The 26,837-nt window shown below is 40.8% G+C and overlaps 1 protein-coding gene across 2 annotated transcripts; it reads left to right on the top strand.

The window, feature by feature from the left end:
* The first annotated feature begins 431 nt into the window (after positions 1–431).
* LOC118798254 (transportin-2) lies at positions 432–26,837 on the top strand. Of its 2 annotated transcripts, none has more exons than XM_036557655.1 (25): positions 432–668; positions 2,713–2,812; positions 5,269–5,344; positions 6,355–6,504; positions 7,974–8,080; positions 8,179–8,312; positions 8,701–8,782; positions 9,566–9,688; positions 10,452–10,570; positions 13,074–13,134; positions 13,314–13,485; positions 14,668–14,820; positions 16,251–16,476; positions 17,407–17,578; positions 18,480–18,566; positions 19,964–20,071; positions 20,384–20,542; positions 21,461–21,548; positions 22,596–22,694; positions 23,915–24,010; positions 24,399–24,474; positions 24,583–24,682; positions 24,804–24,878; positions 25,084–25,232; positions 26,708–26,837. In XM_036557655.1, the coding sequence occupies exons 2-24, from the start codon at positions 2,714–2,716 to the stop codon at positions 25,189–25,191; spliced, it is 2,670 nt and encodes an 889-aa protein (XP_036413548.1). In that variant the 5' UTR covers positions 432–668; position 2,713; the 3' UTR covers positions 25,192–25,232; positions 26,708–26,837. The 2 variants fall into 2 exon arrangements, with proteins under 2 accessions (XP_036413548.1, XP_036413549.1); XM_036557656.1 differs by lacking the exon at positions 432–668 and adding an exon at positions 784–1,154.

The raw sequence follows: 26,837 nt of genomic DNA, 5'->3' as shown, positions 1-26,837 counted from the left end.
GATCTCAAAATGACAATCCAGAAAAGTACAGCCACACTCCATGGCCTTTCCAGACTTCTGTAGGCTTTTGCTCAGAGAATGTATGTATATGGTAGCTATTTTGCTATAAATAAGAGAAGTTTGATTGCATACATTAAATTGTTTTTCACTGAGATCATTAGATTTCCTGTAATATCTTTCTGTGATGGAGCCTTCTAGAGGCATTAAACTCTTCAGACGTCTGGTTCCCATCACCACCACTGTGAACAACTCTGGCTCTGTAAGTTTCTCTAGAACAGAGCGTTTCACACCAAACCACTCTGAAACGACATCTCGGCCATTTAGTTATGTAGAAATTTTGGAAAAACCGGCGGGGGTGCCCTTTAACATATATGGCTGTTTTTCGCTCGGCGGCTGCGCGGGAACTGAGTGTCACACAGCTACGGGGGCCGAACGAGTTCAAATCGCCACGGCGGAAACGAAGAGGCGCCGGCGAGCGAATAACAAACCTCCCAGATTAAGAAGGGAGAGAAGCCAAAACCGCTGCATAAGGGCGCCGCATCGTTTTAAAACAGCCCCCATCCCTTTAAACCACAGTCCGGTATCCGCCGATAGGACGGGACATAATAGGCGAAAAAGGCTGAAAAGAAGGAGAAAAAGAAGGAAAATCGGCGTGTTGACCGAATCAGGTAAGAAGGGGCTTTGGCGGCACTTTCAACGTGTTAGCTCTCGCTCGCTAGCTCCCCTCACAAAGATAGCGAGAAAAAAATGACAACAACAATATGGAAAGAGCCGAAAAGCGGACGACGACGACTGCGACTCAAGATGTCACGCCGTGTCTCTCCCGTGTCCTTTGTCGCTCCATGTTTATGGTTATGTCGCTAACTCGGCGTCGCGGCGTTATTATCGGGCTGGTTCTGTTTTGGCACGTTTACATCGCCGCGAACGTGAAACGACGAGGTTACTTGCTCGAATTCTGCCGTTCCACCTTAAATGGTGCAGCAGTTCCACTCTGGCGCCGGAGGATGTAGAACGTTGGCAGAGCGTAACTGCTGCATCATTTAAGGTCGAACGGTAACATTCGAATAGGAAGCCAACTTCAGCCCCGTCGATCGTGAAGCGCAGGTTAGCCGCTAGCCTGGAAATGCGTCCGTTTTAGCGAAACAACGAAGCGAGTAAGTTAACGGCAGTTAGCGGACGAATAAACGCATCCAGCCCGTTGTGGAGCCTAAATAGCAGTAAGACCCCCAAGCCAGCCCCCTGCGCAGATTACACCTGAAATACTTGTTGCTAAGCTAACGTTATCTTAGCACTAACGTTACTTGTTGCTAAGCTAGCGTTACCGGAGCCGCCGTTGCTGCTGTGTTAACGTTACCGTAGCAGTACTTGTTGCTAAGGTAACGCTAGCTTAACGGACAGCGCGGCTGTTGCTTACCAGGTAACGTCGTCATGCTAAGCTAATATAATTAGCCGGTTGAAGATCAGCAAAAATGGAGATGTAACCTTAAAAACACCTCCTTGTTTCTACGCTCAGCTCCACTCAGCGTGTAGCAGCACTTTGTAGTTCTACAATTACAGACTGTGGTCCATCTGTTTCTCTGCATACTTTGTTACCCTGTTCTTCAGTGGTCAGGACCCCCACAGGACCACAACTGGGGATAGGTATCATTTGGGTGGTGGGTCATTCTCAGCACTGCAGTGACACTGACGTGGTGGTGGTGGTGTGTTAGTGTGTGTTGCGCTGGTGAGAGTGGATCAGACACAGCAGTGCTGCTGGAGTTTTTAAACACTGTGTCCACTCACTGTCCACTCTATTAGACACTCCTACCTTGTCGGTCCACCTTGTAGATGTAAAGTCAGAGACGACAGCTCATCTGCTGCTGCACAGTTTGTGTCGGTCATCCTCTAGTCCTTCATCAGTGGTCACAGGATGCTGCCCACAGGACGCTGTTGGCTGGATATTTTTGGTTGGTGGGCTATTCTGAGTCCAGCAGCGACACTGAGGTGTTTAAAAACTCCAGCAGCGCTGCTGTGTCTGATCCACTCGCACCAGCACAACACACGCTAACACACCATCACCACGTCAGTGTTACTGCAGTGCTGAGAATGATCCACCACCCAAATAGTACCTGCTCTGTGAGGGTCCATGGGGGTCCTGACCACTGAAGAACAGGGTAAAAGGGGGCTAACAAAGTATGCAGAGAAACAGATGGACTACAGTCTGTAACTGTAGAACTACAAAGTGCACCTATATAGTAAGTGGAGCTGACAAAATGGACAATGAGCATAGAAACAAGGAGGTGGTCATAATGTTATGCCTGATCGGTGTGTATTGTGAATTGGGTCAGTAAGAAATGCATCCCTTTAGCATTGAACCTCTTGCCAAATAGCAGCCTGGCAGTTTCACCCGCTTTTCATTGTCTTTTCTTATGACAATAACCGATTCTGGTTTATATCGTACATCGCTACAAGATGTTTTTGTTTTATGTTTTCTTCACCATCCCATTATCTAATCAGTTCCGTTATAGCTTCAGTAGCTGTAGAGTCGTCATTGGCTCTTCTAGAGTGTGTGCCTGTTGCATCTTGCTGGTCATTTTGAGTAGTGTGTTTGTGTAGCGCACTCATTCGTCCTCTGTGTGTTTCCACCTTTTTTCTTTCTTTTTTTCTTGTGTGTGTGTGTGTGTGTCTTCGTCTCTCTCTGTCATGTTGGCGCTCTGTGGTGTGCGTTTGTAGGATGGAGTGGCAGCCGGATGAACAGGGTCTCCAGCAGGTGCTCCTGCTGCTGAAGGATTCTCAGTCTCCAGACACGGCCACCCAGAGAGCCGTGCAAGAGGTATCCTTGGAGAAGACGGCATGTGACCGTGCATGGGAGAAGAATGGAAAAACAAACATATACGGTCCCCCCTCCCCCCTTACCTCAAACGTAGCTGATCAGCCAAGACATGTTTGGTGTCTGAAATATATTTCTGCACACTGAATTTACGCCGCAGATGCGGCTAATGAGTAATGAAAGCTTATACTCCACCTATTAGCATAGTGCTAAATGCATGCATAAATCATCACACTTGCCCCAAACAGTGTTGAGTAGGGCTGAACGATTTGGGCAAAATATCTCATTGTAATTTCTCTAAACAATTTTGTGACTTAAATTGAATTATTTTCTGTCCTGTTTTTGGCCAAGAAGACAAGCTTAACCGCTTTTCCAGGCTTGAGTGCTGAACATAATGCGCCAGCCTCAGTATGTGCTAATATAGGCTAAAAAATATAATATAAATGAAAACATAGACTTATTTTGTTTTGCTTTAATAATAGGCTCAGCTATAGCTGCTTTTCTCACATCTCCAGCAGGAAACTTTTCCTCAAAAGTAGAACAGTTTCTTGTAAAATGTCTCAACATTTGACTTCTCACAAGGCTGAAGTCGCTTCTCATTCGCCAGCTTCTTTAAAAGGTTCCTGAGCTGCCAGAATGTAACTGCTGCACCATTTAAGGTGGAACGGGGAAATTAGAACAAGAAGCTGGCGAATGAGAAGCTGACTACAGCCTCACGACTTTTTAGTGTTCGTCAGTGTCTCATTTCAGATTAAACATATCAGGAAACCAGCTGGAGTGATTCTAAGTGCAAATAAGTCCATTCGTCTCCAAATTATTGATGATCATCTTAAGTCTTTCTCTTTGCCGTTTCGTTAGCTACTAGCTAGGTGAGACCGTTGTCTGTGTTGCTATGGTGACCAGCAGTCTGCGCGCCAACCTTCAGGGTCAAAGGGTGAATTAGCAGTTGTACAGTAACTCCAGGGTTTAAGACCATTTATTGTTAAACTGTGTTGAACGATCAGCAGAGCTTTGTTTAATTTTGCAAAGGAGGATTATTTTATTTTTACCTACAAATTAATTCTGCTGTGGAGCCGCAACAGGACAGTAAAAGAGCCGCATTCAGCTCTGGAGACGCCTGTTGCCGAACACTGGGCCACACCAAAAATTGCACTTCTTCAGATTGTGATTTTGATTTCAAAACGATTAATCTTTCAGCCCTACTGTGATCAGTAACCACAACTTAAGTTGCTTGCGATGTGTTGCTGCTACTGCTTTTAGCTCTTCCAATGTACATTTGAACGTTGTCATTAGGGATGATCATTTAAGTCAAGTTAGATATTTGAATTGTTCAAACAAATGTTCTCGTCCGGGATGCGGTAGCCTTTAGACGGCTGCAGTAGTCTTACTATGCTTCCTTCTTTGGACTAAACAGACAAGAAACTCTGACCAAAGGTGTGGGCTCTTTACTGACGTCGTAGAGTTCAGCCTTTTCATGGCTCTTATGAGAATGTATAACTTTAGAGATGAGCTCATTTGCACACCCTATTTTACTATTCAATTTTTTTTTGCTTTCATGACTGTTCAAACATTCTGACTACCCTCTAGTTGTGATAGGTGGGAGGCATTTAGGCGTGAGGTGTGCACTTTGCACGATGCTAATTTGTGAGGCAAAACTAAAGAACCAAACTTCAGACACTGAACTTGTCTTGTGGTTTAGGGGGGAAACCATGTAACTTAAAGGGGCTCTCTGGCCAAAATGAAAACTGTGTAACCATTGTTTATATATTGTAAACATGCTTACTCATATCATACAGCAGTGCAGCAGGAGTCTCTATAGTGGGATTTTCTGGTTCAAAGACAAGGAAAACCCCCTTCTGATGATTCATCTTGGAGGTGGAAAGTGGAGAAACTGCTGTTTGAAATGTTAATGCTATCTTGGTTGTATTTGGACATGAAGTGCAAGTTGCCTTCCTGACTAGACTAAAAGTTAAAATTGGTCAAGGACTTCGGGAATTTTCAGTGGCCGTATGATGTATTTGTATAATGCATGCTGGGTATTGTACTGAGAGAACTTTTATGAATAATGCATGATGCATAATGTGACAAATAACATATTTCCAAGTAGTTTTAGGCTTAAATATAGACTTGCTTATGTGATTCCTGGCACTGTATGAGAAACTATTATGTATAAACATGAACAGAAGTGCATTAGCACAGCTAAAAACAGTAGTGAGTTCTGCCCCTACTTTTGTCCATTTTTAGAGACAGCAGCCATACAGTGTTGGACTGTCACACATAAGCAAGTCTTGCGATTAGGGTTAGCGGGAAGTTGTGTAAATTTGCCAAATTGTCACTTTAAGGCCATGTATGTATTATTATAATCTGGACTTTGGTGTTATAAACCTGCCCTGGTGTGTTTTATTTGTTGAGTATGTTTGTGTCTAGTTTGTCATTGGTTTCCTTAGCAGTTCTATTAGAAACTGGAGCAGCTCAATCAATTCCCCGACTTCAACAATTACCTCATCTTTGTCCTCACAAGTCTCAAATCTGAAGGTAAGTCTCAGCCTCCTTTTTGGGGGGGCATTGCTTTAAACCCTGACATTGCAAGAATCTCTGTCAAACGATGAAGCTGTGCTACTTATATATTGATCTAAACCAGGGGACCAGCTTCACTCGGGCCGTCACACATTTACAGTGTTTTCTTAAATCTGGCCCAGAATTTTTTTTTCCATTTTTCTGCAGCGATATATGTTTACGTTTGACGACTAAATTTGCTTCACCCACCAGGCACTGTGGCTGGATACTCAACATAAACCCTGCAAAAATCAGCTTAGACCAATGTTTACTTTAAAAGCCAAGACAAAAGTGCTGCATGCAAGCGAAACCATTCAGTCAAAAACCTGATGCAGCATAAATGCTGCACACCGAGTGGGCGTGACTGTAATTTAGCTACGTCTACCGTAGCTATTATTCTATTATACTGTAGCTATTCTCTATTATTTTAGAGCAGTAGTTACATCTGCCTTCGTGGATTCATTAGACACAGCAGTCGATGCAGGATGTCAGAGTTAATTATCAGATAAATCTGCTGAGAATGCAGAATTAACTGCTCTTCATTCCCAGCACTTCACTGCTTTCATAATTAGAGTCCCATTTAATTCTCTTAAATGTAAGGTTACTTAATTCAAGTAAACGCTAAAATGTTTATTAAATGCTCTATATGTTTATAATATTATTATTATTATTATTATTATTTTTTTTTATTATTATTATTTTATTATTAATAGTGGTGGTGATGATGGTAGTAGTGGTTTGAGGTGAAAGAAGACTCGCTTTGACGGGGGCGGGGGGGATAAATAAATATATGGGTCACTACTTCCCTACATTTTTTTTTCTACCGCTACCGGCACTCCTTGGAGAAGACCAGCTAGTGGCATCAAGGTGTGTTTGAGACCCCTGTTGTAATTCTCTCTTTCTTTCTCTCTCTCTCTCTGTCTCTCTCTCTCTCTCTCTCTCTCGCTCTCTCTCTCTCTGTCTCTCTCTCCCTCTCTCTCTCTCTCAAGATGAGCCTACTCGCTCTCTCAGTGGTTTGATTCTGAAGAACAATGTGAAAGCTCACTATCAGAACTTTCCTCCTGCCGTGGCTGACTTCATCAAACGGGAGTGTCTCAACAACATCGGAGACCCGTCGCCACTCATCCGCGCCACTATCGGTGAGTGAGAGAGGAAGCGAACTGAGTGAGACTGTCGTTTTTGTTTGTTTTTTTTTGTTTTTTTTCCCCACTTTGCTCCTGTCACAGTGCCACAGTTATTCAAAGTTCTGCCTTCAACGTCTGTTGTTTTGCTGTACTGGTAGCTCTTGAATATGAGTATCACTGAAACATTCAGGAGCCGGGTTCATCAAATCTGGTCCAGCACAGTTTGGTGCTTTTGTGTGATGTCTGTGTGGTGGTGATGGCTGTGTAGTTCTTTCTGTGGGGTTAGTAGAGTGTCAGCATGATGGATTACTTTTGGGTGCTCATCTTAAATGATGGGCGTCATTTAAAAATAGATCATTTTAAAGATTAGTAACTTTTAAAGAAGAAATGTCGGATCAGTATTGGCCGATACTCAAGGTTTCGGTATCGTATATGAAACAGCATTTTGGAGGCTTTGAACACACATTGGTGTTTCTGAGCAAGTCCTCAAATACTGGTTCTCAAATTAACCATTTAAAAACAACAGTAATAATTATGTTTAGTAATTAACTATAATCATAAGCATGTTCGTTACTGCCGTCCAAAACATAGTTTTGTCCAGTAGGTGGCAGATTGAAGCCCGGCTGCTTGTGTGCTCCATGTTGCTGTGACAGAATTGGTTTTGGAATTAGTTTTAGTTGATTTTAGTTATCAAGTAATTTTGTTTGGCCACTTCACTGTTTGACAGTCTGAGCTCAGTCTTTGCTGGCTTGAGCGCTTGGCTCTACGGAGTCGCTAGCAGGAATGGCTAAAGCAAAATCACTGCTGCAGTAGACCCCCCCACCCCCTTCACTGCCACTCCCAGAACTCGCCACCACAAAAGGTTTAAACTCTGGGGTCTCTGGTTTCAGCATCACCCTCACCAGAGAGTGGAGTTACTCAAATAAGCATCGCTATACTAACGTATTTGAGATGATTCGTCAAGCCTCCATGGTATGTCAGCCACATTTGCATGGAGCATTTTTCTCTTCGTCCAATAATTTGAAGTGTTCTCATGATTTCTTAGGCGTTCGTGTTCTTTTAACTTAAACCTTGTGGAAGGTGGACAAAGACAAAGCACTGAATAGTGAGCCGAGTACCAAAGCAGCAAATGAATACTTGAGTATTTGGAAGAAAATTAGTGCCGGGCCTACTATCGTGCCATCTCAAATTCAAATACACAGACTAAACCTGGAAATTAACTGTTGAGTTGTGCCAGGTTGAAAATCACCAAACTGTGCTGTATACAGTACAGACCAGAATGGGATGGCCATTGTAGAGCATTATAAGGTGTCTCTGGTTTTAGGTAAACAGTGTCCTTTTAAATGATGCTGTTATGTTTGTCAACTCATTGTTGAAGCCCTAATCCCTACATGGAAAAACAACTGAGATTACTTAGGGACTCCTTTTTTTTGTTGTCTGTGGTTTTATATTTACCTATGCAAACTCGCTGTGTCTGTACGCAGGTATTCTGATCACCACCATAGCGTCCAAAGGAGAGCTGCAGACGTGGCCAGAGCTTCTGCCTCAACTCTGCAACCTGCTCAACTCTGAGGACTACAACACCTGCGAGGTGACACTCCCTGCGCTCTCATTTTACAGCCTTTTCACTCGTCCCGAGCATGAGCGCACGAAAGGATGTTTATGTAACGGATAATCTTTTGTTTTCAGGGTTCATTCGGCGCTTTGCAGAAAATCTGTGAGGACTCGTCGGAGCTGTTGGACAGCGATGCTCTGAATCGACCTCTAAACATAATGATCCCAAAATTTCTACAGTTCTTCAAACACTGCAGCCCCAAAATCAGGTCTGACTCTTATCTGTCCATGTCATCTCCATCAGTCTGTCTAACAGAATAACAAACTCCACTAATAAACAACAGCTGTGCAGCTTATTGTTACCGAATGTGTCCTGTGGCGTAATCCTGACGTGAACATCCGGGCTGTGACCTGTATTCATTTGGGAAAATTATGCATATACCTTATGGTGAACCATTCGGCCACTCAAGTACCACAGAAATTACAGATTACATTCTCTCCTGTGGTAAAAGTAATCCAGCTTCGTGTTTTTTAAACAGTAATAGTTAAAAATGATCATGATGTGACCCTTTAGGTATAAATGGACTCGCTTTAGAAAATTAAATATGTAAAATTGCATGTTAGGACTGACACTCTCTCTCTCTGTTCCCCCCGCAGGTCACATGCTATAGCATGCGTGAATCAGTTCATCATAGGCCGAGCTCAGGCTCTGATGGACAACATCGACACTTTCATAGAGGTGAGGTCTATTTTCAACGTTGAACTCTCATTCACTTATTTACTTTCTTGCATCGTTCCCTCGCACCTTAGCTCTTCCCTCTGAGAGCGCAAAGATGAGTTGCAATGTGAGAAAAGAAAAATTGATGCCAAGCATGTTTGCCAAATGAGATGTTCTCACTTTCATCGCCTGCTTCTAGGCTTAAGTGGTCTGTTGGCCAAATGAGATGTCCTTACTTTCATCACCTGCTTCTAGGCTTAAGTGGTCTGCTGATAATAAACCCCTTTATCCTGTTATCAGCTGTCTTTTTTTGACCATGCTACAATAAAAAAGGTCTTTGTACATAGGATCTGAAAGCCTCCTCACTTCTCAGCTCCATTTCATCCATCTCAGTCCATCTCAGAGTGCATTTAAAGCGTGAATCTATCCTTAAAGATGTTGGATTTTGATCAGTTTCCAGGTCACAAGCTGAAGGAGGAGAGAGGATTTGAGGAGACATCAGGGTTTATTTATTTATTTTTGTTTTTAAGATCCAGTCACAAAGTTCTGTGCCTGCGATACATTTTGCAGCGATCCTTTTATTAAGTAATGCTAATGTGCTAATAATGCAGTGTTAATGCTAACAGTGCTGCCAGTTAGCCTGATACATCAGACAACATTAGCATTAGTGTTAGCATTGTTTGGTTAAACAAATTTTTTATTGCTGTAGTACAAAACTTCAAAAATGTCTCCATCTTTGTTCTTTCTTTCTTTTTTTCTTTCTTTTCTTTCTTTATTTGCTCTCTCACTGTCTGACTCTTTCAGTCTCTGTTTGCTCTGGCGGGTGATGAAGACTGTGAGGTGAGGAAGAATGTGTGCAGGGCGCTGGTGATGCTGCTGGAGGTTCGCATAGACCGCCTCATCCCCCACATGCACAGCATCATCCAGGTGAGATACACAGATGCACGTATGCCATATTGACGTGTTAACTAGGGCTGTTCTTATTTCGATTTTATTTCTCTATTCATCTTTCAACTGTTATTGAGTTTATTGATAAATCACTTCTTTGCTGCGGCCATCATCCGTAGTTCTATCCAGGCAACAAAACGGTAGAAGCCATATCGCCCCCTACACTTCCTGTAGCGTATTACCATCTGTCAGATTGACTATGTGGATTGTATGAACAACAATCAGCACTTTTTAAATGAAACAGTAGAAGCCGCATCGCCCCCTACACTTTCTGTAGTGCATTACAATCTGAAGTAACAATAAAATAAAACATAATCGTCCTGTTTATATTTTTTCAATATGTTACACTCAGCAAATATATTGAATATTAAAAATGCCATATCTAAGGGTGTTGTCTGTAGAGGATGTGTTAACTTGCATTCAGAAAATTAACAAAATGTGTAATTTGACTGCAGGTGTTCAAACTTTTGCATACAGCTGTACACACATTCATCGACATAATCCAAAAGGTCATAGATGCAGATACACATTTATAGCATCTTTCAGCAGCACAATTACAGATGATTTACACGCATCTCATACCAACACACCTACATTCAAAAAATCTTAAATATCCACTGCATATCCACAGCATTACTGTGACACAATGGTGTGTTCAGCATTCCTGTCCTGTTTTCTGTTATGTAGGTCCATTAATCTGACCTTTTTTCTCTTTCTATTTCTCTCACTCTCTGTCTCACAGTATATGCTTCAGCGCACGCAGGACCCTGATGAGAACGTAGCTCTGGAAGCCTGCGAGTTCTGGCTCACTCTGGCTGAACAGCCCATCTGCAAAGAGGCTCTATCAGGACACCTAGTCCAGTGAGTATCCACCCCACCACTGTTGTCACATGCAGTGGTGTAGTCTTAGCATGGCAGAATAAGCAGTGTACTTTTTTTCACACTCAGTGGTAAAGTCCATTCTTAGTATTGTACAATAATCAGTAGGGATGCATTGATCATGATTTTTAAATTTTATTTTTGCATCCCGAAGCAATAAAATTGAGCTAAATCAACACACACACACACACACACACACACACACACACACACACACACACACGTGCGGTCTAGTTCTTTCTGTTAACCAAAGTCACAATATACACAACATTATTCTCTCCTTAATAGGCCAAACTTGCATTTTAAAGGGGAGTTTAACACATTATTTGAAATATTTTCTTTACAATGGTGGTGATACAACCCCTGGTTCCTGACATCTAAAACACAAATATAGCCATTTTATTTACTATCCAAAACCACCAGTAAACCTACATGGCCTCACAAGTACCTCTCTATTTCTATTAAAAAATAAATTTTCTTAAAATAATGTCTCCAACATATTCATAAGTATTTCATCAAAAACATTTACCAACCGTGAAGTTTGTCTTAAAATTTACTTATGCATTTTTTTGACGTTCACCAGTGTTTTCTTATTTGGGACTTGTTCTTGGCTCTACTAAGAACAAATCCCGAATACGAAAACACTGGCGAATGTCAGAATCTTGTGAACCGTTCTGCAGTTTAAGAACACATCATTAATCTGATGTAGACTTTTTCTTACGATCTTCCTCAAGAACAAATTTAAGAAAAAGCTTAGGAACATATTGGTGAATAAGACCAATTGTAAAGGAGCTCTTAGAGACCTCAGGCTCTAAAGAAGTGGCTCATGTCACCACCACTGAAACAATTCTGGCTCAGTGAGTTTCTGTAGAACAGAGCATTTCACATCAAACCACTCTGAATTACTTGAGGAAATTTAAGAAATTGGTGGAATTCCTCTCCAAAGTCTTCATTAAAATGTCTATCACTTATTTAAATAACTAATCAAATATAATACTACATGGAAAGAAAGAAGTGACTGGCTATTTTGCACAATGAGTAATGTATAATTATGCTATGACATTTTGGTTTAGGCTTAGCAGCAGCATCCAAATACAGTGTGAGTGCACTAACCTGACTCTCATTGTTTACCTCATAAAACTGCAACAAACATCAGTGAAAAATACATGGGCAGATTGCTGATTGCATGTTTGGGGTAAAAATCCTCCAGTTCAAATTTTGGCAAATTCTGATTGCGCGTCTTTAGCAGTCCATCTACTAAATTTACATGCAGTGTCATAGTCTATTCTTTATATGGTAGGATCTGGGTCAGAACTTGACCAGGGTTCAAGCTTTAAAAGCTGTCCGAAGTTATTATACTTACGTGACTATAGTGGCGTCTCTGGCACAGAAAGCCTGGTGGGGCACAATAAACTGTAGGGGCAGCAGCGACTCGTCAATGAAACTACACACATACCTGATCCAAACACAAACACACTCCATCAATGAAATTATGAATTCACAAATTAACGTAACGCAGGAATGGAACTGGAGAACATAAGCGATATGATAATGACATTACAAATCCAAAATTATCCGTCAGTATATGATCTCTGTGGTCTGCAAATACATATCCAAAGCAACATATCAGAGCAGGGGAACACCTTGCTTTTGGGCATTAGGAATAACACACCTTGTAATAATGCAGAATGGCTCACCTGTGAGATTCACTGTTCGAAAAGACAAGATACGCAACGATCTTTCATCTGGGCAATCTCAAAGACTTTTCTCTCAAAGTCCAACAATCCATGAATGAACTCAAGTAATGGCATAACAAGGGCAGGCAAGGAAAGCAGGAGTGTGTTTTTAGCTACACTCACAGTTAGCCATGTTTTTCTCTTGAACCTCTCTGGACTGAACAAGCAGTTTTTGTCCTTTCCCGACTGAATGATGTTGAAATCCTCTGGCTGGTGTGTCCCAATCATTTAATCTCTAATTTCTACTTTAATGGCTGGTACCAAATTGAACTTTTATTACATTTTTGACTTGGCGCACAACGTTACTAAACATCTGAATCTATGTAAATTTATTATTTTTATTGGCTGCTCTCAGCAGGGGACCAATGTGATCGTGCCCCACATCTGGTTAGTGAAAGTGCGTTGAACATGCGCGGAGTGTTTTTTTTAACTGCTCACTTGGTTAGACTAACGCTGACTGGCCCCACGCTCACCAAACCAAGACTGCTAGGAGAAATAGGTAGCCTCCTGGCATTTACACAACAGGTACAGGAAGATATTGGAGATATCGTATGTAATAAATCATATGTAATAAACGCACAACAATATAAGTTACCAAAAAAAAAAATATATATATATATATATATATATATACATACACACACACACACACACACACACACATACATATATATGTATAAAACTTGTATCTTTGTTTATGCTGTAAGGTGGTGTTAATGTGAAAAGCTGTGTATGTTCGCCCTCTGTAGGCTCATCCCCATCCTGGTGAATGGAATGAAGTACTCTGAGATTGACATCATTCTGCTGAAGGTGAGGGGGCTTTGGGCTTTGTCTGTATGACTGGCTATTCTTTCTTTCTTTCTTTCTTCTCGTAGCTTCTTTCTTTCATTTTACTTTTCTTCTCCTTTTGTTGTTTAATGTCTTTAATCTTAATTTTCGAGATTTTTATTTCTTCCTGTTTCCTTCATTCCTTCTCTCTCTATCTGCAGGGTGATGTCGAGGAGGATGACACTATCCCGGACAGCGAGCAGGACATAAAGCCTCGTTTCCATAAGTCCCGCACCGTCACCCTGCAGCACGAGGGCGGAGAGGGGGAGGAGGGAGAGGACATTGATGAAGATGAAGACGACGATGACGACACTCTGAGTGACTGGAACCTGCGTGAGTGCAAACCTGTTACAGCTAAATGATCAGTTTGTAAAATAACCAGTCAGGTCAGAAAAACAAGGACGGGTTAAGAGTCTAATCAAAGCTGGCAAATTGGACATATTAGAATGGCTGAACAAATCATCATTACTGTATCAAATTTTCAGTGTTTTAATTGCAAGAGCTGCCATTTTTTTTAATTATATCCTACCTTATTCAGTGTTGTCTTGCATAGACTGTATAATAAAAAGGTAAAGGCTGCTGTCACAACAAATCTGCATCATAAGGAAAATAATATTTGTAGATATTTGTTTTTGGAGGATCATATTGAATGGTGCCTGTTGTGTCTTTTGCTATTTGCTTAAAAGGGAGGTTAGTATTTTTTCCAAAAAAAAAAAGTTTCTACTTTATACAGCACATCGAGACCTATATATCACTTATAGTAACTGATGTCCAGCAGCTTTATCGAACAACAATTTTACAGCCCTAGTTCTGTGTGGGGAAAATGTAACCTATTAATGTAGAGTTTGTGAACTGGCAGTCTGGCACACCAAGCCTCAATTTAAAAAAAAATATATATGTTGGTTTTGGCATAAAAAGAAAATTAGGCCTGGAGAATAATTTATAGTAAAAAATTTGAAAAGAAAGAAAATTTGAATCACAAACTGCAGTATTTGTCAAAGATTGCAATAAGAAGATTTCTTTGGTCGTGGCAAGGCCGGAATAAATCTCTTATCATATTAAACCAAAACTACTGGAGTATTAAATTAAAATCTAAACTATAAATATAAAATTATATTGGTCAACATTGTCGGTATCAGAATTTTTAGTTCTTAAAATTGGTATCTGCATTGGTTACAAATAGCACTGATTTTCTGAGCATACAGTGAATATCATTAGTACGGAAACACTTCCCAGCTGCATGTTTGATTACAAAGAGAGAATAATTAATCCTGACTTATTGTATGCAGAGTTTTGGGTAGTATTTTTAAAAATAAAGCACTATTTAGTAAATTCAAATTTGTCAGATGTCAGAAAAATACATATTTTGACATGTGAGTCTTGAAAACCTCTTGAAATGTAAATTCATCTGTCCATCTTTGTTGTTGTTGGTGTTTTTCCAGTGTAGGTTTATGTTGTATCTGTATCTTGGAGGTGATCACTAATTTGCTCTTGTTACTGTGTTTCTGTGTTTAGGTAAGTGTTCTGCAGCGGCGCTGGATGTCCTGGCTAACGTGTTTCGGGATGAGCTCCTGCCCCACCTGCTGCCTCTGCTGAAGGGGCTTCTGTTCCACCCAGACTGGGTCGTTAAAGAGTCCGGCATACTGGTGCTGGGAGCTATCGCTGAGGGTGTGTATTAACACACACAGGCACTCTCTCTGCACACCTGAAAGCATGTCTTACCTGTTTATAAAGACTTGTACCCCTGTCAAAGGAGCAATTCCGTCAAACAGTGTTTGTGAATGGAAGCTTGTGTTGCCTGTATTTACAGGCCTTTTCAGTTATTAATCATAAGACTTGTTATTCGTTTAGGCCTGAAAGTCCATACATAGATTGGTAATTACTACAAAACTCCTGTGTAAATTATATAGGTTTTTCTCTTTCACCCTGTTGTTCTCCCCATTCACGCTGTTCTAGAATGTTCTTCCTGTCTGATCATACTGTTCGGAAATGTTCTCCCCACATTCAAGCTTTTCTAGAATGTTCTTCCCGTCTGTTAATACTGCTCTGAAATGTTCTCCCCACATTCACGCTGTTCTAGAATGTTCTTCCTGTCTATTTAAATTGTTCAGAAATGTTCTCCCCACATTCGCTGTTCTAGAATGTTCTTCCTGTCTGTTCATTCAAACTGGTCTGATTGGTTCTCCCCTGTTCCTACTGTTCTAGAATGTTATCCCCACATTCATACTGTTCTAGGATGATGTTCTTCTGCTCTGTTCATGTGGGTCTTGAGTGTTCTCTCTCCATTCCCACTGCTCTAAAATGCCTCTTTTGCACTGTTCTAGAATGTTCTCCTCCATTCATGCTGTTTTACAAAGTTCTCCCCCATCAAACTGTTTGAGCCTGTTTTTCCCCTCCATTCACTCTCATCCTAGCCCCACTCCCTCCTGCCCACCCCCTCTTTCCATCCACACTGTTCTAGAATGTCTGTTTTCCATTCACTCTGCTCTAAAATGTGGCTGCTCCATTTGCACTGATCTGGAATGTTCTCTTCCTTTCATACTGTTCTAACATGTTTTCCTTGATTTGCACCGTTCAAGAATGTTCTCCCCACATTCATCCTGTTCTAGAATGTTCTCCCCACATTCATCCTGTTCTAGAATGTTCTCCCCACATTCATGCTGCTCTTGTCTAGATTTGAATAAGATATTCTCTCAACATTCACACTAGTCATTTTGTTTTTTTCACTATTTTTTCCAACGTTTTAAAACAGCTACCAACTTAAGAGTGTTTGTTGGGTGGTAGTACTCTGGCCATAACCCCTTAAATGGCCAGGGCCCATTACTAAAGAACCCTTGAAGAACCATCATTTTTAAGAGTGCAGCTCAAGCAGTTTGCATTAATGTCCCTGTAGTTACTGAAAAATAAGCGTTAGTATGTAATAAGCCTGAGATTTTAAGGGGTTAAGATCTACCCTGAGAACATAGGCTCTTATTGATTCAGCTGCAGTAGCATAGTTTTGTTGAGTCAGTTACTTAAGGATTTTAATGTGAACATCACAAGTCAGTCATTTCGTTTTTTTTTCTCCCTTTCATCCCCATCATCCTCTCTCACTGCAGGCTGTATGCAGGGAATGGTTCCCTACCTGCCTGAGCTGATCCCTCACCTGATCCAGTGTCTGTGTGATAAGAAGGCTCTAGTTCGCTCCATCGCCTGCTGGACTCTCAGCCGCTACGCCCATTGGGTGGTCAGCCAGCCGCCAGACGCCCACCTCAAACCACTCATGACCGAACTGCTCAAACGCATCCTCGATGGAAACAAGAGAGTGCAGGAGGCCGCATGCAGGTCTGTATGTGTGTGCTTAGTGCTCTGAGGGTCCAATAAGAATCAAAATGAAATTCCGTATTCGGATGTTCTTAGAATTAATTGAAAAAAAAAAATGTTTAAAGCTACCTCTGCTGTGGCGTCTAGTACATTTCAGACTAGGAGTTAGTAACGTTATCACAAATGACAGCTACTAAATGGAGGGACGAACCTGCCACTGCTGAACATAAACAAAACAATAAAGATTTATTTTGGCTTGAATTCGAACATAAAATGTTCACTTTCGAAGCTAAATAACTCTAATGGGCAGAATACAGTCTTTGTAAGGTTAAACTGGCAGCCATTTGCTGAGAAGCCAACACTCCAAGCCAACGCTTTGTACTTTTACTCCGCTTTTTAGCTTATAATGACCCAGTAGTGTGTAGATTTTACGGACAAGTCATTCTCATCAGAATGGTCCTCTGTACTGTGGCTGAAATGTATGTGGACACACCCAGCCACACCCATTACTAACAGGTATACGAAATCAAGCACATAGCCATGCAGTCTCCATAGACAAACACTGGTAGCATGGATCGTACTGAAGAGTTTAGTGATTTTAAATGTGGCACTTTCTTGGACATAGGATGCCACAAGTCAGTTTGTGAAATTTCTGCCCTACTAGATCTGCCCCTGTCTTAATATGGGTGCTGTAATTCCAAATGGAAGCTTTCAGGAGCAACAAAAGCTCAGCCACAAAGCAGTGGACCACGCACATTCACGGTGTGGGACCGCCGAGTGCTGAAGCACATCCCGCATAAAAATTCTGTTGTGTCACTCGGTACAGAGTTAAAGACTACCTCTGGAAACAACACCAGCCCAATAAATGTTGTCATTTGATCCTTCTTGTATGTTTTGTTCTCTCTCCCCTTTTGTTCTTGTTCATTTAACCTTTCCATTTCCTCCCCCTAGTGCATTTGCCACTCTGGAGGAGGAGGCCTGTACGGAGCTGGTTCCATACCTCAGCTTTATTTTAGACACTCTGGTGTTTGCCTTCGGGAAGTACCAGCACAAGAACCTGCTCATCCTCTATGACGCCATCGGGACTCTCGCAGACTCTGTGGGACACCACCTCAACCAGCCGGTAGTACCAGCGTCTTCCTTTCTGACGTTTGGCAGCCAGTTGCTGCTGGATGACGTGCTGAACAAATGAAAGTTGTGAAAGGAGGGCTGGCTCAGTTCAAATGGGTTACATGCATATTTGTTTAGCCTCCAATTGACGGCATAATTTGTTTGGCTGCAGAGCTTTATTTATAAAAAGACATCTGAGCATAGAGTACAGCGCGGCATTTACTCGTTTTCTATTCTCGGACATGTGAAGACAAAAGGCCTTTACACACCAAATTTGCATGCAGTATTTTTGGACAACAGAAAATGAATTTGATCGTGTGTATTACTGAGAATATTCTGCACAACAGATGTGATTTTTCGAATGGCAGAAGTGTGACGCTGTTTTACTCGCGCTCACTTTATACTTGTTTTTCTTCGTTTTCTCACTCTGAGATACTTTCTTTTTGGAAGACCCTGTTTGTAACCGTTTATCCATGATGGATGAATTTCACACAACCGAAAAGAGGAACGATTGATTTGCACCGAAAATGTAAACATAGCTTGCGTACTTTTGCATATACTTAGATTTCCAGCCGGGCGAGCAGGGTCCTTTCTCTGTGGAGTTTGCGTGTTCTCCCTGTGTGTGTGGGTTTCCTCGGGGTGCTCCGGTTTCCTCCCACAGTCCAAAGACATGCGGTCAGGCCAGTTGGACATGCTAAATTGCCCCTAGGTGTGAATGTGTGTGTGAATGTGTCTGTCTGTCTGTCTGCCCTGCGATGGACTGGCGACCTGTCCAGGGTGTTTCCTGCCTTTCGCCCAGTGACCACTGGGATATGCTCCAATAATAAATGTATCCTTTTATTTTATATAAAATGTTCTTAAAAAAATAATATTGTCATGTTTCATTTTCTTCTTTCTGCATTGACTGTATGTAGGAGTACATTCAGAAGCTGATGCCCCCTCTGATTCAGAAATGGAATGAACTGAAGGATGAGGACAAAGACCTTTTCCCTTTGCTAGAGGTGAGACTGAAAACCCACTGCTAAAAGTCAGCCAGCCAGCCAGCCAGCTAGTGTCCCTGAGGCTGAGCTTGGGCACATTCACTGAACTCTGCATGCTAAGCCAGAGCCACCTTTATGACCATGAACAATTATGTTTGATTTATTAATGTATTTATTTAAAATTAGACACAGTGCTGCTGATTCTGTTTACTGTAGCTCATCCTATTAGTGTGAGAACAAACAATTGTTGCTAGGTCAAGTTTCCTTGACATTTAAAAAGAATTTCACTGTGAAAGACGGCTTACCAGTGTGAAACCGAAACCATTCCGAAAAGCGGTTTCCTCTGCTTTATCACAAAAACCTGTGAATCTGTGTGTAAATAGTCTGAAAATGCTTTACTAAGGTGCTTAAGAGTTTTATTAGGCATTCGTTAATAAATTGCAGTTCACAATGTGTACTGTAGATGTCACTAGGGGACCGGTGAACCACAATAGCAAAGAATATATATTTATGAGGAACCAAGATGGTGCAGTTCCTGTCTGCTTAAGTCTGGCGGTGTTCACTTTGCCCCTCCTCTGTCTTGGAGGGCAGCAGCAGACTGTGCAGAAGGACTCTGCAGCTAGCTGAACACCTAAACAGAACTGTTTTTTTTTCTTGAAATCAGAGTGTGAGTTTCCCAAATACATCACAGCGGAAAGGTGATTCTTAAATGGTAGAGCGAGCATCACACTCAACGCTCTCTCTACCAGATGATGTTAACATTAAGATGCTTTTGGGAAACTGGGCCTAGCTAATCAGAAAATAGGTGTTTAGCCTCAAAATAGTCAGAAAACCTTAGCAATCACAACAATGGCCACATCGTTGCTGTAATCATGAAATGAGGAATAAAGAATCGCTGCAGTTTAGTGAAATTATAAGACTTTCTTGCTGTTGTGAATGGGGGCTGGAGTCTCTGTCGCCTTCATAAAGGGGAAATTAATGCCAGCACCACATGACCGCATTTCCTGAAATATTTTTACATGCCAGCTCTTGCTTCATGAATTCTCTTTGATGACAAGGACTCAGGAAGCACTGATCATCCATTCTTATGCCCGATTCGGATTTCTTTACAGTGAAATTGGTCTGTGGTCAGTTTTTATTAGGCTGTTTCTTCAATGCCGAAGCTCACAGTGTGTGAAGTAAATAAACACATAAAACGCATGAGCACATTTCCAGTACTTTCTATTAGCCAAAGTCACAACATAAACAACACTGAGTGCATTTACACGCACACCAGTAATACATTTACTCCAAAAATTATGAATATATTTAGTTCTGAAAATAAGTGTTCTGGAAATATCCCTTAAATTATACCTGCTTGTTTTGCTTTTCTCAATCAGAATTTCTCATAAACATGCACATGTTGTGTCTCCCTGCAGTGTTTGTCGTCTGTTGCAACGGCGCTGCAGAGCGGTTTCCTGCCCTACTGTGAGCCTGTGTATCAGCGCTGCGTCACCCTGGTGCAGAAAACGCTCGCTCAGGCCATGGTGAGAACACGCACAAATCAGATTAGATTGGATCAACTTTACTGCCCACAAGGGAAATTTGCTGTGAACACAGTGCTGCTAAATTACCAATATAAACATTCTAATACAGGCACTCAATACAAACCAATCCAGTACATACAGCCTGTTTTAGGTGTGTAGCTCCTTTCACCAGTTTAATATTTAATCATTTATTTGAGTAAATACAGTAACAGTACATGCACAAACATACGTAAACAAACCCACAGATAGACTGATAAGCGTCTTGTCTGGTAGTCGTTGACTCTCCTCTTTTCCTCCCTTGTGCGTGTGCAGATGTATAGCCAGCAGCCGGACCAATACGAGGCTCCTGATAAGGACTTCATGATAGTGGCTCTGGATCTACTAAGTGGATTGGCCGAGGGCCTTGGTGGACATGTTGACCAGCTGGTTGCCCGTAGCAACATCATGACTCTACTCTTCCAGTGCATGCAGGTGTGTGTCTTTGACTATGTTTTTTTTTTTTTTGTGTTTTCCAGATTGACACAAATTTCTGTGTAGGAAATCCAAGGAACACTAAAGTGCTGGGTGGTGGTTCACTCCCACCCCCCGAATTATGTATTGGCTGAGGTCAGGTTCATATTTCATGTTTGGGTTCTCACAGCCTGATTCGAGACAAAGGGGGTTAACTATCAACCTAATTATGAAGTGACTGTTGAATCCAGAGAACTTGTAGAGAGGAGGTACCACTCCAAAATGTCTTCCGAGTTTCTCAAACACTATAGAGGTCCAAAACGCTCCCGAGTGAGTCCAAAATGAATGGGTTGATATGGAGCATTTGAGCAAAATCATAGTTTATAAATGCTGAAACATTTTAATGTAAAAGAATACGTTTATTTCCTGAACACAGAACGGTGGGCGCCCTCTACTGTTCAGCAGTCCTGTTTTTGATATAACGGGGGAAATAGGAAGTAGCCAGGCTCCTCATAAACCGGCTGTGGTGGAATCCGCGAATCATGTTTTGATTCCCTATGTGTGGGACTCATTTTTGAGGGAAAAAATGTCACACTATGTCTTATGGAAGTTCTAGATACATCACTGACTGTGAATACGAGTGGTAGCCTGACCAGGTTTCTGTTAGTTGTTAGGAATAGAAAACGGTGGCAGCAGCTCTGTCGGTAATCTTCAATGAAAGAGGCACTGTAAAAGTAAGTAGGTAAAATATAAGTTAACGTCTTTTACAAGCTTCAGTATTGTGTTTTGAAGTGTTTTTTTAAACATGTATGGCCTAAACTAAAGGTCTGGCTCTAATGGTCACGGTCAGAGAACAGGGAACATACAGGGAACAGTACGTTGGTCAGGTGCATTTTTGGTAATTAAAGTGCAGTTAACAAGGTGTCTGTTTTTCTTCAGGACACAATGCCCGAGGTCAGACAGAGCTCTTTTGCTTTGCTGGGAGATCTGACCAAAGCCTGTTTTCCTCACGTCAAACCCTGCATCGGTAAGAACACTCATTCATAACAAGAATGTTTTTGTAAGAGACATTCAGAATTTATTTTAAATTTATTTTAAATTTTACATTTATTTCAAAGCCCCCGTCAACATTGTTTCAAATTTTTAAATTTAATTTTTTAATAATAGAACAGAATTTAGTGAAAGTGTAATATTTTACACTGTCACTAAATTTAATAGTAGATGAATGCTCTAATTCAGAGCTGCTGCTTGCTTTGAATTGTGTGGTCATGTCACGTCACATAATGATAATAAGAGTTTCATCTCGCTGGCAATGTAAACAGCCTGACTCCAGTGGCAGCGGGATAGAGTACCACCAATCTAACATATATCTAGCTAGCTATCTAGAGGACTGTGCTTCTTTAACGGTGGTCACACAAGCTCCTGTTGTGAGTTGGCACAGTCATATTTGTGGGCACTGGATAAATTTCTTAGTGTCCCCTGTAAAGGTTGGGGTGGGGGGAGCACATGAGGGGCTGACGTGTACATATTGCTTACTCTTACTGGCACTTTGGCAGATCTGACATGGCCTGCACCCTTAGTTGCTAGTCATTAGAGGGACGTTAATCCCTCCCAACTGAAGAAAACAGCAAAAAAACAGTAATATCAAAAATCTCTTAACAGAAAAGACCGACAACCTTATTTTTCTATAAGTTCATAGTACAAACACCACAAAAGCTGTAGATAATAGGTAAAGAAAATTCTGAAAACAAGTAGACAGGGGCTTTAAATATTCACACTACGTAGCCGATTGTGTGTTTTTTTTTTTGTTGTTGTTGTTGTTTTTTGGTTTTGTTTTTTTGGTTTTTTGATTAACATGATTATAATTATGCTGATCAAATTTCAGACAATGTAATGAGCTGATAGAATAGTTAAGCTGCAGTCAAACACTAACTGAAACTGGATTTTTGTTTTCTTATTTCTCTTTCTCTGTGACTCAGTCTTTTGTTATTGTTGTTCAGCCAGTATTTTTGGACACTGTTCCAGCCCTTTTTTAAATGTCTGTGTATGTATATGTGCGTCTGTCTCTGTGTAGCTGAGTTCATGCCGATTTTGGGGACGAACCTGAACCCTGAGTTCATCTCTGTGTGTAATAACGCTACGTGGGCCATTGGAGAAATCTGCATGCAGATGGGTGAGCTGTCATTTAGCCATTCTGCGTTTTGTTCAGTTTTGTATTGATGCATGAACTACTCTAAGCTATTCAGTCTTTTCCAGCTTTTAGAACCTCTGTAATGAGGCTAACTAGTGTTAGTTAGAGCCAAAAGCAATGAAAAGATTATTTCTCTGTTCTCAGTTTCCTTAAACATAAACATGAGGGAAAACTTTGTGTTGAAGACAATCATCGATACTCATTGGCCTGGTTAGCTCTACAGTTAATGTTAGCTCATTGGCTCATCTGAAGGGGCAGCGTCTGTGACTCTGGGCCAAACAGTTTTGCCTTGGCTCTTTTTGACCAATAGAAGACGTTTATCAAATATGCACTGCTGCAATCTGATAAATATTCATTCATGTGTTTTATTTTTTAGCATGGTAGCACCAACATAACCTGTGTGTTATGGTACATTAATGTTAATACAAAGACCTGTTTTTCCTTTTCTGTGGTAAACCAAATATCTCTAAAAGAAACATGAATAACAAAATTAGTCAGAATGCACATTTCTAATCATATGTATTTTCCTTTCCTTCACATATTTGTGAGTGAAACATGGTAACAGGGAAGGTGGCTGAGAATTTTCTCTCTGGAAGGATCACTTTGCAGGATTGTAGAGCCTATACCAGAATAGGTTGATTATGCATCAGCGGTTTTCATACAGCATCTCTTCAAATATGGGAAATGAATGGCGAAATGTTCAGAAATTTCAGATTTATCTGCCACAGAATGTCACAAAGGACAGCTCTCACACGCCCCTCATAGACATACATACTCACATACATTCTAGCACACATACACACACCTTAACAACCACCTCAGATGCCATTACAAAGCCATAGCACCTTAACAACCACTTGGGATACCACTGCAGCAGCCTAGCAACACCTTAGTGACCACATAACAACCACTAAGCAATACCCTAACCGCAAGCAGGAATACTATAGCAAACCCATAGCAACACCATAGCGACTTCATGGAATTACTGTATAAATCCGCTTAAGTTATCAAAAACAATAAATTTGTTCTGCAACTGCTTTACCTTTTGATGTGTTTTTAGCTGGCTTTGTCAAGCCAACTTTGTGTTATTTATATATAACTAACAAGGTTCTAACAAGGTCAAAAAATTATTCACATTACACATTATTCACATATCATAAATACTTAATTATTGTTTGTTATTCTCTCTCTTGCTCTCTCAGGTGTGGAGATGCAGCCGTATGTGGCTCTGGTTGTTCCTCACCTGGTAGAGATCATCAACCGACCCAACACTCCAAAAACCCTGCTAGAGAACACTGGTATGGCACAGACCTCTCTTTAAATGAGTTTAAATGTCATATCAAAACTTCATATCTTCAGTTTTTTTTAATTTTCTGAGCATCACTTGAAAACTTATTCTTTACATTGTTTGAACATTTCATGATTTAAAAGAAATGTAAAATCTTGTTCCAACAGCAGTGATATGTTTTGTTGATGTCGTATGAAATTTTTTGTATTCTTTTTATGTTGTATAAATAGTTAATGAAAAATGGACCAGTGGAAATGTACAGGTTGTGATTATGAGAAGCATTGTGTGCGTCTGTGCGCATCTGTCTGTGTGTGTGGTGTTTCTGCTGATGATGGGTACATCACTTCTTCGAAATGAAGTTTTGATGTTTCTCTCTTCTGACGCTTCTCTCTTCGCAGCTATAACGATTGGCCGGCTGGGTTACGTGTGTCCGCAGGAAGTGGCCCCGATGTTGCAGCAGTTTATCCGGCCCTGGTGGGTTTCCGTAGCGACCTATATTTTGTGCCATGTTTAGATAGAAAATCTGCCTGTTTTAAAGCGTTTAAGTGGTAACAATTTGTGTTCTGTGTTTTTTGTATGTAGGTGTACATCATTAAGGAACATCCGAGACAACGAGGAAAAAGATTCAGCATTCAGAGGCATCTGTGTGATGATTGGTGTGAATCCTGGAGGAGTGGTACAGGTGTGAAAAAATATCTGAATTAATATTAATAGTTTCAAGCCCCACATAGGACTGTTAACCACGCCTGACAGTATAACTTACTCTATAATTAAATAATACTCTCTTTCTTTTTCCTGTTTAGGATTTCATTTTCTTCTGTGATGCGGTGGCCTCCTGGGTCAATCCTAAAGACGATCTGAGAGACATGTTCTATAAGGTTCAGAACCCACACAGCCACGCATACTATTACTGTAGATCATTGCATTGTAGCCAAGTAGCCTAGCCTAGTCTTTATCCAGCCCCCAGTAAATATCACTGAACCTAACCCTAAACAGTTTAGTGGTTATATTTTGTTAATTAAATTTTGTGCATTGCAGTTTTACAGATAAGATACTAATGTTCCCTATTTAATGTGTGTCTAGATCCTGCATGGTTTTAAGGACCAGGTAGGGGAGGAGAATTGGCAGCAGTTCTCGGAGCAGTTCCCGCCCATCCTGAAAGAACGCCTCTCTGCATGCTATGGCGTGTAGCCCCACCCTCCTCCACACACAGCACGATCATGCGCTGTCAGGTGAGTCGCACTTCCCGCTTATAAAAGGCTAATGCTTCTTTTACAGTCTTTTACGTTCACCAGGTAAGTGTGCAGTGGAAGCACTGAAATAATAGGTGATTATTTTAATGAATAATATGATCATAAATTCCAAGACTTAAATGCTAAACAGGTTGTATGTATCAACCGTTTATGTATGAGGTACAAACCTAAAGTGCGGTATAATTATTTTGTTATTATTAATGTTATTCCTGTACATTCCTGTACAGCTGCTAATAAAATGTAACACCCAGAATGAAGTTGTAATAAAATGATTTTCCAAAATTTGGAAAATATATGATAATATAATTTACATTATTATTAGGGATGCATCAGTACTGAATAAATTCAGATACAATCATCTGATACCACCTGATAACTTGTGACGTAAGCCTAGTGCAGGGGTTAAGAAGAGCTATTTTGTCCTTTTAACAAAAATGGAACCACCTTGGGAGCCACAACATTTAATGTCCATTTATTTAAGTAACGTTTTACCATCTTGGCTGTAAATATGTCTCACTATGTGCTAGATAATAGAATATTAGTGAAAACACAGACTAACTTTGCTCTGCTTTAAACTTCAGCTCGCTTTTCTCGCATCTCCAGCAGGAAACTTTTCCACAAAAGTAGAGTAGTTTCTTGTAAAATGTCTCTCACGGTTCGACTTTTTACGAGACTGACGTCGCTTCTCATTCGCCAGTTTTTTGTTTGAATTTTCTTGTTCTACCTTAAACGGTGCCTGAGGCGCCAGAATGTAACTGCGTCACCATTTAAGGTGGAATGGGAAAATTAGAACACGAAGCTGGTGAAAGAGAAGCGACTTCAGCGTCGTGACTTTTTAATGTTTTGTTGCAGATTAAACGTATCAGGAAACCATCTGGAGTGATTATAAATGTGAATAAGTCCATAAATTTCCAAATTATTGATATATTGATTTTTTATTTTTTTTTTTGTTTGTTTTTTTTGTAACTACTAGTTAGGCGCGATTGTTGTCTGGGTTAAAGAGTGAATTAGCACTTATACATTAAGTGCAGTGTTTAAGACCATTTATTGTTAAACTGTGTTGAACGATCAGCAGAGCTTTATTTTACTGTAAAGGAGGATTATTTTATCTTTACCTACGAATCTAATTCTGCTGTGGAGCCACAACAGGACAGTATAAGAGCTGCATGTTGCCATTATATATAATCGCTGCTGTCAGAACAAAACCTTATTTCCATTTTTGTTGTTTTCCAGTTTTTGGCGTAATTTAAAAATACCTGTTGCTGTTTGTGTTGAAATTTTATGACGAATGGACCAAAAGAAATGGCCCAAATTTTTGGTTCCATTGACTTACATTAAAAGTAAAGTATGTAAAACTAAAGTAAAACCTAGATATGAATTTGTGTTCCGACAGCAGCGAATTTTATATTTATTTCTTTGTTTTTGTTTATTTATTTCTCCTTTTTCTATTTCAGCTGAACCTTTAGGAGGGTTAACCTGGGGGGGGAACTCATCCATCTGTGTATTGCACTGCCCTGATCGTGGGGGAGAGGGACGAGATCGGCCGCTCCGCCTGACGGACAGACCCCACGCCCTGTGTGTGTC

The sequence above is a fragment of the Colossoma macropomum genome, unplaced genomic scaffold (assembly GCF_904425465.1).
Source record: "Colossoma macropomum unplaced genomic scaffold, Colossoma_macropomum, whole genome shotgun sequence".
Lineage (NCBI taxonomy): Eukaryota > Metazoa > Chordata > Actinopteri > Characiformes > Serrasalmidae > Colossoma > Colossoma macropomum.
The sequence above is the reverse complement of the archived record's forward strand: the minus strand, read 5'-3'. Positions and strand labels throughout refer to the sequence as shown.

Coding starts and splice junctions, on each gene's coding strand:
- LOC118798254 (XM_036557655.1), top strand. CDS start 2,714: ATGGAGTGGCAGCCGGATGAACAGGGTCTCCAGCAGGTGCTCCTGCTG. Junction 21,549..22,595: donor TCACGTCAAACCCTGCATCG/GTAAGAACACTC, acceptor GTCTCTGTGTAG/CTGAGTTCATGCCGATTTTG. Junction 24,879..25,083: donor TGAGAGACATGTTCTATAAG/GTTCAGAACCCA, acceptor ATGTGTGTCTAG/ATCCTGCATGGTTTTAAGGA.